The sequence below is a fragment of the Dermatophagoides farinae genome, chromosome 4 (assembly GCF_024713945.1).
Source record: "Dermatophagoides farinae isolate YC_2012a chromosome 4, ASM2471394v1, whole genome shotgun sequence".
In the NCBI taxonomy this organism is placed as follows: Eukaryota; Metazoa; Arthropoda; class Arachnida; order Sarcoptiformes; family Pyroglyphidae; genus Dermatophagoides; species Dermatophagoides farinae.
This window is the reverse complement of record NC_134680.1, coordinates 6,367,116-6,381,971: the sequence shown is the minus strand read 5'-3', so window position 1 is coordinate 6,381,971 and position 14,856 is coordinate 6,367,116. Positions and strand designations below refer to the sequence as shown.

Below are 14,856 nucleotides of genomic sequence, written 5' to 3'. Positions count from 1 at the left end.
AATTAATAACAACAAAAATAAATAAATACTAAGAAGCAATATGGATTCTAATCAATCAATCGATCGATCGATCAATATAGTTTTTTTTTCTCAATTTGATTAAGATAAGATTTTGTTCTCCAATCCTAATCATTATTACACATATCGGAATTTTTTCTGTAAAAAAAAAGAAGAAATTTTCATTTTTTTTTCCGAAAAATTTCTCCAACTTGTGATGATTTTCATTCATGGAGGAGGGAGTATGTTTATCCATTGCAGCTGCATTTTTACAACATACACACACATAAAAATATTGACGATGATGATGATAGTTGCATGTTGTGCATACTCCTGCTTTGATATTGCTATATCTTTCTCTTTCTGCAAAAGCACAGACGACAAAGATCCAATATTTCTCCTCCTCCTCATCCTCTTTTTCGAAATAAAAAAAAAAATTAAGGGCGTATCACACACTTAGAGAAAAAACAAAATGATCCAAATTGTCAAAATTTTGGCGCCTTTATATGAAATTTTCAAAAACAACAACAACAAAAAAATATTCTTCAACAAACTTGGAAATAACTACTACAGAATCGATTCTGGACGCATTCGTATTGCTATTTTGAGCATCTTTTAACCTTTTTGTTCATTGCAAACACGTGATTTTTTTTTTTTTTTGATTGTCTGTATGAAATTCATCAGATTCAACAAACAATGGAAAAAAAATGATAATGAAACCAGAATGTGAAACCAGAATCATCATCATTTTTCAAAATTTTTTCCAATGACATGCGTATTTGATGATGATTATATATCCACACATATAGAATAGAATATAACCATCGTCACATAAAATAAACATCAACCGTCAATGACCCATCAACTTGCCCCGTCAATGAACGACCTGGACCTTCGATGCTGAACTTATAAACTTCTTTTTTTCTTTCTATTTTTCTTGGTTCGTTGTACGCCCGTTGATTTTTATATATGATGACGCCACAACCACAATCACCACTACCACACACACACACACAATATGGGATTTATATTTGCTCCGAAATTGCATCTTTGTTTTTTTTTCTCTTTTTCTCTCATTCGATGTCTTTGGTTCGATAACAAAAAAAGAAAAAAAAAAAAAAAAAAAAAAAAAAAAATACAAACCGCTAGCTTGTAAATAATAAAAAAAAAGAGTCAGGACTAAAGAAAAAAAAATCATTATCCAAAAGTTCTGATGTTGTTTTGTGAAAAAAATACGCATGCGTTCCAAAATCTGTATATTTGACCCGTAAAATACTCAATGTTCATCAAGAAGAAGAAGAAGAAAAAAAAGTCAAGAAAATTCAAATTGAATGATGATGATGAAAAAAAAGGATGATGGATGAAGAGTAAAAGAAAAAAAAAACAAAGATGCAATTTCGAAGCAAATAATAAATCCTGAAAATTGATTTGAAGAGAGAGAGAAAGAGAGAAAAAAGGTTATCGACTGCTGCTGCTGCTGCTGTTGTTGTTGTTGTTGTTTGGCTATTTTCATTTGTCCATTTTTTTAGCCACCACCAGCAGCAGCAGCAGTAGTCATCCAGTGTGTGTTTGTGTTTTATGGAATAGGCAACAAATTCAATGTTGAAGATGATGATGATGTCCATTTTCAACACGATCGATTGATTCCTCCAAATGGTTGTTTTGTTTTTTTGAAAAATTTTTTTATTCAAAATCTACATGTGGTTTTCGACACACACTCGCACACACACAAATTGGTACATGCGCATCGATTTCAAAGTGAAAAATTAAAATTTTTTTAAAAAAAAAAATTTTTGAATCAATCAAAGCGAAAAAAAATCGATAAAATTCATTGATCAATAGATTGATTGCCCTGTATAGTTGTTTTGTTGGTATTGATTCATGCAAAGCAAAAAAAAATGGCTCAAAGAATCTAGAATCTGATGAGATCTGATCGCACCGTTATATAGATCCAACACACGATAACGAAGACGACGACACACAAACACATATTTGCACCAAACAAAAAACAACAACAACAACAAGAATTCATTAACCGTATACAGAACAGAATATTTGTTTTGGCAATAAATATCATGGCACATGTCAAGTGTGTGTGTGTGTGTAAATAGTGTGCTAAAAGAAAAAGAAAAATTCTGGATTGGAATTATTGACGCAAAATGTGAATCATGGTGGTCGTATTAAAAAAAATGAAATGAAAGTTCATTATAATCATGGAATTTAGAAAAAATCTCTAATCACAAGAATTTTAGTGAAATGAAAAGTTAATCCAGAAAATTATTTTATTTTTCACACGCATGCGTTTCGTATTATGTAAGGACAATTTTTTTTCTTTCTGTCTGTATGTGTTTGTGTGTTTCAATTATCTGGGATTTTATTTCGATTTTGATTTTTATTCAAATCAAAAAAAAAAAAAAAAAAAATGAAAGAATAAAAAAAACCCAGATTGAATTGACATCGAATTTGGCCCTAAACCAGAAACAAATGTGTTGAATCACTATTGTGACAGCATTGTTGTTTATTCATCACCTGAAGCAAAATGAGAATAATAAAAGAATCTGACTGATGATGATTAGGTGGAAATAGAATCGAATCATTTTTTTTGATGAATAGAACTAATTTATCAATTGAAAATTGAATTCAATAAAATCAACACATTGGATGTGTGTGTGTGTTGCAATTTCTTATTATTCCAAAGTTTGTCACATTTTTTTTTCTTTTGCAATCATCATCATCAATATGATGCTATAGTGCAAGTGAGAGAAAGAGAAACATCAATATAACTGATGATTCGATTATCATCATCATCAATAATAATAAATATATCTCGCTTGACGTACATTTCATTACATTCAACAGCCATTGATGAAACCATTCATAAGCAGCGGCAGCAGCAGCAGCAACCGAAAAAAAACATCCAAGGACAACAAGACGCCGTTTTTTTTCGCAAAAAAAAAATTTACTGCACACTAGCGCTATCTCATTAACTGTTGCTGTTACCGCATTAAAAATAATACAACATTTTCATTCAAATTTGACAATCGAAAGAAACCACCACCACCACTATCACCCCCTCCCCGGAAAAAAAAGTTGACATTGAAAAATATTGATGATCAATTGACACATAGCACGTGTTGAATCAAATTAATTTAACTCTTTCTTTCTATTTTTTTTTTTTTTTGCTTTTTGCTTTCCACCGGTATTTTTCCAAATCAATTGATGTATTGATCCAGAAAACTGAATTCTAGCCTATGAGATTCATGCGTGAAAATGAAATAATCCAACCAGAACAACAACAACAACAACGACAACAACAACAACAACAACAACAAAACGAAAAGAAAAAAAAAAGAAAACTTTCACATCACAGGCGAAAAAGAGCAAAAGAGCAAAAAATCAAAACTTGCGAATGAAAAAGAAAGAAAGAAAAAAAAATTTGTCAATTTATCATGTCTGCTTCTCCCACCTCTAACAAAAAAAAAAAAAAAAATGGTGAATCTAATATTCTGTAGTAGCGGTATTTTTTTTTCATTCTTCACAGTTATTCTGATAATGAAAAGAATTATCAAGAACTGCCGGTATACACGCACACGCACACATATGTTGTTGTTGTTGTTTTCACGGTAATACTATTACGGGGATACCGTAAAATCAACAACAACACACATTCATCCCAGGATTCTTTGGATCTAGGTTTACATCGAAAAAAAAAACAAACAAACAAAAACAACAGCCAAACCTAAACGGCACATGTTCAAGAAAAAAAAATTTTTTTTTTCTTTCAATTTCTAATGAATTTGGCGCCATTTCGTTTGTTTTGCCGTGTATGTGTGTTATCTATATAAAAAACGACGACGACGACGACGCGGGTATATATGTGTGACCACTATTACCACCAAGCCACACCACTTCCAGCTGTCAAATTTGATGAAAATTTTTTTGGAATGAGAAAAAAAATGAATTGAATTGAAATGAAATGAAAACAACAACAACTTTCTATCTCTTTCATTTTTGTGGAAAAAAAAATTTGCCCATTTGTAATGAGAATCATCATCATTGTTATTATTCGTCGCTGCTGTTCATTATTGTCGCTTTTGTAGTGTTTTTTTTTTTGGATAAATTCTGCAGGAATCATTCGAATGAATTCTATAGATTACACTATACATAATGATGATGTGATGGAATAGAAAAATATGGCCCCACACACACACACACAAAATTCAATAGAGAAGAAATTATCCAGAATAAAAAGTAGAAGCCAAATGAAATATGTGCCGGTGAACGGGCTTTGTAATCGAAAAAAAAAATTTTCATTTTAACCCGTAGGTTGTCGTTCTCACTGGAGAATTGTAGGCGATTAGTATGAAAAACCACGAAATGAAAAAATTCAGAATTTAAATTCTGAATTTTTTTTTTTATTATTCAACTGGTTCTGATTGATTGATCGTATCGATTATCGACTAGATCAATCAATCAATAATCGATAATCGATTATTATTCAGAAGTGAGAAAAATTCAATTTTGTCATATATGATATGTGATTGACTAATCGATTGTCTGTCGGTGTGTGTAATTTTTTTTTTTTTGTTATTCAAGTGAATAGAATTTTGCAGAAATTAACGCCATCTAGTGTTGGGCATTTCTAAATAATTTACCGGTTTTTTTCTGTCCAGAAAAAATGAATTTTCTTTTTTTTTTTTATTGAAAAGTTTATGATTAATGAATTGAAACAAAATAACTGAGATGAAAATTACGTTCTTCCTATGCAATGTTTGATAAGGTTTCATTTTATGATTCATTTAATATGGCTTGTTGTTGTTGTTCATCTTCGCTTTCCATTTCTTCATCTTCATCATCAGATGCCAATTGTTGTGGTCGTTCTTGTTCATCTAACAACATTTCATCATCGTCAATATCGGTACTTTTAATCACTTTAACTTTGGATTTTTTCGGTATTCGTAATCCAGCATTAGCCGAACGTATTAATGCAATATCGCGTGTTACTTCACGACGATCTTTTTCACGTTCAAACATTGTTGCTTTCATTTGTCGTTGTCTAATAAAATGTGATTCACGTTTCAGACGGATTTGATCCACCTGTTTCATTGCTTCCAATGTTTTGGACCATAATTCACGTGAATATTTAACAGGAGCATTTCGTCGTTTCTCAAATTCAAACGTCGAATCAATGGCCAATTCTTTACCATTCGATTTACGAAATGATTTTGTCCATCGTTTTCGTCGTGGATTACATTTATGTTTGAAATTTTTATGACATTTTGATTGACAAAATTTGAATACCTAGTTGTTGTTTGCGAAAGAATTTTGAGTGATTTTTTGGATTTTGGTTTGTCAACTAATAAAACAGATTGCTTACCTTACAATCATTGCGTACAAATTGAATACCATGACCCGGATAAAGGGGCGATGAACAAAAATAACATTTTTCAACACGCATTTTTTACACGGTTAAAATGATGATTGAAATTTTTAATATAAAAAAAAAATTAACCAAAAACAAAAAGAATCCACACAATCAACCATGTGGCGAGTAAAATAAACTTTTTCCTTGGAAAGTTTTCCATCTGTTTATGCAAAAATTTTTCTTAGAAAGTTTTCAAGGTAAAAATTCTTATTTTGATACAGAATCTTTTTTTTGTGTTAAAAATCAATATAATTCTTTTAATCAAGAAAAATAAATCAAAATAAAATAAAATTATTATACAGGTATTATCAAATTACTTCAATGTTCATCAGACTTCATGTTGTTGAAGCCTGTTATTTAGTTCCAGAATAAATGGATCAACATCATTGTATGGTATATAACTTGGTCGTGAATTATTATTCTGCTGTGTGATTTGTGCTGTAAATGAATTCGATGGTGAATCATTCATACCGATCCGATCGTGACCAGTCGATGATAATGATGTACGTTCGGTTTCCGTTCGATTTGTTTGACCATTTGAACTTGATAATGAATTTGAATTTTGTATATCCGTTCCATGTATTAAAATTTCACGACCACCATTATTCTTGGTTGATGAACGTTTACGTGATGAACGTATTGTATTATAATTCGAATTTGGAGATGAAAATAATTCACCATTATTGTTGTTGTTATTGTTGGCTATCATATAAATATCATTACTACTTGCAGTGGTTGATCGACTTTTTGTATAGGTCTTTAAATCACGATAACTAGGATAACGTTTTGATGATAATGAAAATGTTGATGATACCATTGTTGTTGTTGCCATTGATGATGATGATGAATATTTTCGTTCTTCTAAATCAATCAAAGTATTAGGCAATGGTTTTTGTTCTAAATTTGGAAACAATAATGAAAGGCCACCATTACAAATGGCCAATATCCCAAACATGCATTCAAGTGCATTATATGGTAAATAATTGGCCAATACGATTAAATGTGGTACACTAATACGAGATATTTGTATCCAAAACATACAACAGCCAATACCGGTAGCTCTTGTTGTTGTTGTTGTTGTAACAAAAAAAACACATTTTTAGAAAATTGAAATGAAAATTAAAAATTTCAAAATACCTGATATTAGTTGGTATAGATTTTGCAGCATGAAATGAAATAAAAATCACTATAGTACGACCAATGGAACGTGCAATAACCATAATGATCGGTGGTAATAATAATAAACGATAATCAAAATTGTATGTTTCAGCTACATGATTCAAGCGACATGATTAATTAAAATCAAGATAGAGAAACAATTTGTGAAAATTTTACCTTTACTTTTATGTGCAAGATATTCACGTGATATGAGCGATATAATGATCATCAGACCATTCAAAAAGAACAATAGTGATTGAATAATACGACTTCCAAGCCTAAATTATAAATAAAATTAGACAATTGATGAAAAATGAATTCAATATCTTGAAACTTGCCATATTGTAAGATGATATATAACAATGATGAATGATAAATCAATTAATGAATTATAAATCGTATTTACATATGGATTTTGATTTAAAATCAATGCATGTGGTTCAAATAGTTCAGAATTGATGATTGTGATGACAAAAAAAAGATAGAAATTCGTCAGTAGAAACCAACGTAAAATTGGTCCAGGTCTTGATAAACTTGGTTTGGCTTGTTTTTACAATTGTCATTGAATGTTTCGGTGATGGTGTAACACTGATATTCGATTGACGACCATTCAAAAGTTGCTGCTGTTGCTGTTGCTGTTGTTCATATGGTGGCTGAATCCATGCAGTCAATGTTGATGTGAAAAGATTCTGTACATGTTGTGTAATTTGATTCAATGAAATAGTGGTTGTATCATTGAATTTACTAAAATGTCTCAATGTTTTTATGGCTGCTTTTTGATTCTGTTGCACAATTGTTTGCCATAACGGTGATGATGGTAATACGAATAGATAGGTGATGAATGCAAAACTTGGTACAGCAATTGCTAATTGCATATAACGCCAATCATTGATGGCAAACACTAATATTGATATTAATATCAATACTAATGAATGAAAAATGAACCACATAAAATTGGCTTTCAATTGATATGGTGTTGGATACAATTCCAACAATAGAACATATGCAGATATCTGTAGACCCTGTGATGGAAAAAATTAATAAATTACAGGAAAAAAAAATTTAACCAACAAACTTACATTGACGAAAAAAATTTGTAAATTATAAAAAATGGAAAATTGTATGAAATCTGCGACAAAATAAACAGACAAAGCAGATGCAACAAATAGATAAATAGTTGAATTCAGCATACGACAACGACCAAAACGATCGGCAATAATGCCGAATATTATTGCACCGAATAATGCACTTAAACAAATGACATTCGTCAGTATAGTGAGCCATTGTTTTTGTTCACAAACCAAATTAAATTCGGTGATTAAATTTTTCGGTCCATTTGGCCACCAATATTCCCAACCATTTGGACATGGTTGTTTACCTTTCCAATGATGTACAGGATCAATAAATATATTACATTGATCAAATATTTGATGACTAGATGAATTGGTTGTCGATCCAACAAATGTATTCATCATCATTATGGATCGATGTTGTTGTATTGATGGTGGTTGTATGATAATTGGATACCATTCATTTTTATGTACATTAAAATCTTTCCACTGGTGTTGTGACCGTCGTATATCATCAGCGGTAATACGACAACGATGTGGTGGTTCATAATTATAATAACGGAATAAATATTCAGTGAACACAATCGGTAATTGTAAACAACAGATAAGAAAACCAAGAAATGCAAGATAATAACCAGGTGAACCAAATTGTAATAGAATAAAATCAAGTGGTGAAATTGACATTATGGATGATGATGATGATTGCTGTTGTTGTTGTTGTTGTTATATGAATGATGAAAACAGGAGAAACAAAGAATCAACACACAAAACATTGTGTCAAAAGTTCAAAAAGAAATATGTTGACATATTCTATTCATATTCATTTAGTATTCATCATCATTATTGAAATCGTTGATCCAAAATAAAAATCCTCGTTGGAACAGTTGTTTTTTCGGTCATCATCATGTGTATGTTTGATGTGAATGAATGTCCATGAACCGAGGTCTTTGATGTGTGCGTTGGACCAACAATCAACAAAAATGATGATGAACAACAACCTGTTGACAAGTTTGTTTTTTTTTATTCATCAATTGGTCATTTTTACGTTTTTCTTTCATTGATTTTCTTAACAAGGTGGAGAAAAAATGTCGTATTTGGTCGTATGGTCGTTGTTGAGAGACGTTATTGTTTCTGGCCAATCAAAAAAAATAACAATGAAATGGATGAAAATTTTTTCGTTTTGAATATATAAAAAAAATGACAATACCGAAACCAAATTTATCAAAAAAAAAAAAAAAAAAAAAAAAGAGTGAGAGAGAGAGAGAAAACAGCAAAAGTTTGTCGTCATTATATAGTAAATATATTACAGATTGTAGTAGGTAAGTAAATGGAGAGCTAGAACGAAGAGAGAGAGAGAGAAAAGGCATAATTTTTTTTTCTGATAATTCAAATTAATTGGATCCAAACAACATTTGATCCGTGAAAAAAAACTGCACACATGCATACAATACATACGAACATTTTTTGATTATGATTATTATTTGGTTTGATTCAAATCAGCCGACCGTGTTATACATATGTGTATATTTTTGATGATTTATAAACAATGGTAATGATGATGATGATGATGGTGTGTTTGTGTGTTGCACGCAATATAGAACGAAGAAACATTGTTTTTCTTTTTCTTTTTTCATTTCTTCGATCTGGTCAAATAATTTTTTGAATGAATGAATGAATTTATTCTGGCTATTTTCACATTTAAAATAAACAATCGCGATTGTTTATTCCATTGGGTGTAACACAGAATTCATTGTTGTTGATGATTGAATGAATTCATTGTACCAAATTCGTTTCAATTAATCGTTTCACATAGAGTGATTAATTTCCTGTATATTGTTCCATCATCATCATTGATGGTTGATCACAGCTAAATACAGAGGTCGAGAAAAAAAAAGAAAAATCTATTTCAACAATGATTCGATACTATATCGACATGTGTGTTTGTGTGATTTGAACTTTTCGATTAACAAACAAAAAAAATTGACAATTTTTTTGTTTGTTTGTTTGTTTGCTAATGTTTATTTTTATTTTTCATTTTATTTTTTTCTGCATAACGATTGAATGGAAAAAAAATCCATCCATCTAAGAGCGAATAACAAAAAAAAAAATAAGACAAACTTTCAATACAAATGGTGGAGAAAAAAAAGGAAACTGTCAACAACAACAACAACGAAAAACAAATGACAACAATAGTCAACCGGAAATTATATGCACGTCGAATGGCTAAATTTTTGGCTAAATTTTTGATTTGAAAAAAAACATTGTCCTAAATGTTAACCATAGTGTGGAAACCAAGAAAAAAAAACGAAACAAACGAACGAAACGAAATGCAAACCATTCACAAACATGGTCAAACACAATTCGATGAACCATAAGATAAGTATAAATTTCGTCGTCGTTTTCATATTTCAAATTATAACTATTTTTTTTTTCTCTTGTTACTAAAAATAAATCCCATTTTTTTTTGTTTTGATGATGATGATTATTTATAATAATAAAATGGCTCACTGACCAATGGTCAAGTTTTTTTTTGTGTAACAAAAAAAAAGTTTCATTTCATACAAAGTTAAAGAAAAAAAAACATAAATCATTCGGCTATGACGTAGACAACAAGAACAACAATTCAGAATTAGAATCCAAAAAAAAAAATCAAGCAGATGATGATGATGATGATCTATGATGGCTATTATAATTAGAGATCAAATTCCATGATCGTGGCCAAATAGTAAAACGACGATTATTATTGCCTTGGCTAGATGTAAATTGATTCATTAATTCTGTAAATGTTGGTCTTCGTGATCGTAATGATTGTTGTTGTTGTTGTGGCTGTGGTTGAAATGAATTACGTTTTGGCATATTTGGATAAATAAATGATTGAAAACGACGTGAATTCCATCCATTGGACCATATGCCACCACCGCCACCACCACCACCACCATTATTATTCACCGGTCTCAATGTTGTCGTTGAGTGATCAATCAATGATGATGGCCAAATTGATGACGATGATGATGATAATGAATTATGATTATGAACAAATTGATCCAAATGTTGTTGATTATTCACTAACGGCAACTTATTTGATTTGATTTGATTTGATGCAAATAAAAAAGTAGTTTAAATTATTTGAATGAATGAAAATGTGAAATGTGCGTGTGCGTGTGTGTTTTCGAGGAAACTAGATCATCATCATCATCATCAAAATGATTGAAAAAACAACAACAATGATATCGACTGATCTATTATATTGATTTGATGATGATGATGACAACAACAATGACGAAGACGATGACATAATAATTTTATCATCATCATCAACAACATCATCATTGACAATTGATTGATTGTTAGTCATGTAAGTAATGTTAGCAATGAAAGTAGTGGTGGTGGTTGTGGTTTTATTGTTTACAAACAAGGATTCAAATTTGGGCAATTCGGTAGTGGTGGTGATGGTGGTGGTGGTGGCGGTTATTTGGTTATTGGCTTGTTGTTGTTGTTGTTGTATTAGTAATGGCTATACTGAATGTTTTTTTTTTTTGGTTTAGGATCTTTCAATAATTTAAATCAATCAAATGGAATCATACCTGTTGCTGATGTCCATATGGTGTTAATTCAATATTCAAATATGTAATTTGTCCATCATTAATATGGAACGGTTTCTCCAACGGTTGATAACCAGTTGCTTTTGCTTGCAATACATAACTACCGGGCAATAGTAAACGCCAAAATTCACCACGTTGTGTTGATTTAAATGGTATATCACGTCCTTTAATGCGGATATCGACATTTGAAATGGGTGTACCGTTGGCCGTATCGGTTACAATGCCACGTACACCACGATGTACTTCATTCAGATAGGCAATCAAAGCCATTTTGTTTTGTCGCCAAAATTCTGGCAATTTCATATGCGATGGATATTTACAGCATGATAATTCCAATGTTATTTCCATACAAGAACCGTGTACATAATTATAATCTTGCATACCACCTGTTGATATATATTGATGTAAATTTAAATTACAAGTAAAGATTACAAGTAAAATTTACCTGAAAACGGATACCATTTAGCACCATTAGTTGTACCATTTGGAAACGAGTCAATCGATCCATCTGGACATGGTTTTCCTTGATGCATTGTCAAATGATTGAATGAATAAACTTCAGCCAAATGTTTGAATACATCATTATCAGGTGTTAATGATGGTTCATATGATAATTTCCATCGTGATAACACTGTAACAAACAAACAAACAAATAAAAAAATGATCATCAGACATTGGAAACAAAAAAAAAACAAACAAAAACTAACTATTCACTGGTGTATTGTCATATGGATAACTAGCAACTAATGCACCACCATGTAAATTTGCTGACAATACAAACGGTACTGTTTGTAGCCAACGACGTATGGCCGTCACTTCTTCCTGTTCTTTTTCATTACGTAAGGAAAATTTATCCGGAAAATTACGATTCAAATCAATACCACGCATATTAAAACGACCATTACCGCCAAGACATTGTCCTTCACGTGATAATTCAAAACCATCCGGATTCATTGATGGCATCAGATGGATTCTTGTATTGTCCACCAAACTTTTTATATATGGATCAATTTCATAATTGGCCAATAAATGTTCCATTAGATGTAATAATAATTCACGTCCAACAGCCTGGCAACAAACAAACAAACAAAAAAATGAAATGAAATGAAGAATTCCAGAATTCCAAATAGAATCACAATCACCTCGTTTCCATGCATATTGGCAACATATTTAACATTCGGTTTCAGCAATACATCTTCATCTGGATCTTTCGTTATCAACAAAACCCATAGATCACGGCCTAGAATTTGAACCAAAAAAAAAAAAAAAAAAACAAAAAAACAATCAATAATCAATAAATTGATTCAAATCATTATTTGTTGACAAATTACCTTGTACAGATTTACCAATACTGTATAGTTTACATAATTTTGGATATGTTTGCGCAAATGTACGCATTATTGTTTCCATTGATTCATGATTATGATAATTGAAATCGACAAATTTCTGTTCACTTGACGTTGATGACGATAGTAAAAATTGACCACGTACTAAACGTATGGCGATTAAATATAAAATAAAAAATGTGGTCAAAAATGACCACATCACAACATTTGTGAAACGCATATTTTTATCGTTAAGTTTATGGACAGTTTTCCGTTGTCGTCGTCGTAGTCGATTTTTGTTTTTTTTTTTTTGGATATTTATTCAATTCGAAAACTTGAAATTTAGATTCAATATAGGAACATAATTTCTTTCGACGACGTCGTCGTTAAACGAATGACGAGTCTGACCGAAAAACGAGGACGATTATTACAGGCACTGATGATGACCTACCAACCGACCGTTACAATCAAATTTAACAAACAAAGAGAAAACCAAAAAAAAAACAAGACAAACTGGACCTTCAAACAAACTGTGCAACAAGTGCAACAACAGATGATGATGATGATTGGACCAGAAAAAAAAATGTAGAGCGAATCGATGATGATGTCTGATTGTTGATGGAGAGATAATAACTGTGATGAGAATCTCCAGTATCGTTTTTCAAATGGGAGAAAAAAAACCAGAAAAAAATATGGGCAGTAACAAAAATGATGATGATGATGATCACAGTTCAAAAAAAATTTTTTTTTTGGCCAATTTTTATTCGCTCAGATGATGATATCCGTGTTGTTTTTTTTTCTTCTTCTTCTCATTGATTACTTGGCCATGAATGATGATGATGATGATGATTGTAGTTCATTGGAACTAATGAAATGAAAAAACCTAAATGATTAAAATCCACACACAAAGAGAGAACAACAATCAATGTTCAACAGGAGAAAATGATTGACCATTGTGTGTGTGTATGGTCATCATGTGTGGATGTTGTGTTGTATTCACAGTGTTAAAATTGATATTTTTTTTTTGGTTTTAAAAAATCAAGAAAACGAGAAAGAGAAAAAAATGAAAATTGTTGAATGTGGTGAATCGATGATTATGATGATGAAAAAGATGCAAGCTTTGCAAGTTTGTTTTGTGTGTGTGTGTGTGATAATGCGAATCAAATTTTCAATTGAAATTTTTTTTTCTTTTTTTATCGATAATTTAATTGATTGGTCGTGGTTTTTTTTCTGGAATGAAATCGAATCAAATCAATTAATCCAATGAAACGATGGATTGATGATGATGACGATGAACACAGCGAGATGAAAAGATTGGAATTAGTTACAAAGAAAAAAATATTTTTCTGTTTCCAGCAAAAAAAAAACTGATTCCTTTCTTTGATGGAAACAAAACAGAAATGAAAACTGAGATCAGATGTGCTGAGAATCGAATCGAACGTAAAAACAAAAAAAAAACACACACATGCACACAATCAACAAGTGTTTTTTTTATTTTTTGAATTTCTGCGCAAAAAAAAAGGTTTGGCATTGAAAGAGGTGAAATTTTTGAAATTTTTTTTTGTATTTTAAAATTGAAATTGAATTGCGGCTGAAATTTGGAAATTTGAAAATTTTTTCTAAACTGAACTTGACTGGAAAAATTTTACTCATTTGGCCAGCCAAAAACAAAAAACAACAGACAACAGCTGAATCAGATTTGAATAATGGTGACAAATTGAATTGAAAAAAAAATTGAGCTAAACGAAAACAAAAAAACAACAGCACAGAACAGAACAGAACAGGATTCGATGGTTATCAAATCACACAATGACAATGTTGTGTATATTTAGGATGCAAATTGACAACAAAATTAAACGGAAATGCCCCCAACCACAACCACCACCATCACCACCACAAACAACAACAACAACAACAGCCATCCGCTTTGAATATCCGTTTCTCACGTTAGAATTTTCTTTTCATCACTACACACACACACACTGCCTATGTATATATGTGTTTGTCATTTATGTTTGATTCCCACACAAATTCCATTCCATCATCATTTTTATTTCGCTGATGGTGTGGTGGCAGTGGTGAAGCGACAAAGCCAAACTAGAAAATAATTAATCATGATCATCATTATAAATGAAAATTCCAAATAATAAACATATTTTTATAATGAATGGCTGCACGTCATCATCATCATCATTAAAATCAATCGATCAGCATTTCTGGTTCCATCCTCGTCATAATCATCATCATCCAATGGCTATTATCATTGTCCATTAGGTAAA

The 14,856-nt window shown here is 31.0% G+C and overlaps 3 protein-coding genes across 5 annotated transcripts; all 3 read right to left on the bottom strand.

Annotated features, from left to right (window-relative positions):
* Positions 1-4,707: 4,707 nt before the first annotated feature.
* On the bottom strand, positions 4,708-5,550 carry RpL24-like (ribosomal protein L24-like). Its single transcript, XM_047053685.2, has 2 exons — positions 5,375-5,550; positions 4,708-5,298 (listed from the first exon to the last, which is right to left on the bottom strand). The coding sequence occupies exons 1-2, from the start codon at positions 5,453-5,455 to the stop codon at positions 4,786-4,788; spliced, it is 594 nt and encodes a 197-aa protein (XP_046909641.2). The 5' UTR covers positions 5,456-5,550; the 3' UTR covers positions 4,708-4,785.
* Positions 5,551-5,647: 97 nt separating this feature from the next.
* On the bottom strand, positions 5,648-9,504 carry LOC124491290 (solute carrier family 22 member 2). The gene is made up of 8 exons (XM_075730946.1): positions 9,110-9,504; positions 8,858-8,985; positions 7,660-8,781; positions 7,170-7,602; positions 6,919-7,123; positions 6,758-6,858; positions 6,560-6,692; positions 5,648-6,483 (listed from the first exon to the last, which is right to left on the bottom strand). The coding sequence occupies exons 3-8, from the start codon at positions 8,332-8,334 to the stop codon at positions 5,751-5,753; spliced, it is 2,280 nt and encodes a 759-aa protein (XP_075587061.1). The 5' UTR covers positions 8,335-8,781; positions 8,858-8,985; positions 9,110-9,504; the 3' UTR covers positions 5,648-5,750.
* A 544-nt stretch (positions 9,505-10,048) lies between these two features.
* LOC124490784 (carboxypeptidase D) lies at positions 10,049-14,265 on the bottom strand. Of its 3 annotated transcripts, none has more exons than XM_075730948.1 (6): positions 12,584-14,265; positions 12,395-12,492; positions 11,960-12,320; positions 11,698-11,883; positions 11,235-11,638; positions 10,049-11,169 (listed from the first exon to the last, which is right to left on the bottom strand). In XM_075730948.1, exons 1-6 carry the CDS (start codon positions 12,816-12,818, stop codon positions 11,155-11,157), a joined length of 1,299 nt encoding a protein of 432 aa, XP_075587063.1. In that variant the 5' UTR covers positions 12,819-14,265; the 3' UTR covers positions 10,049-11,154. The 3 variants fall into 3 exon arrangements, with proteins under 3 accessions (XP_075587063.1, XP_046909293.2, XP_075587062.1); XM_047053337.2 differs by having other exon boundaries at positions 10,049-10,725; positions 12,584-14,258; XM_075730947.1 differs by having other exon boundaries at positions 10,594-11,164; positions 12,584-14,258.
* Between the last annotated feature and the right edge of the window lie 591 nt (positions 14,266-14,856).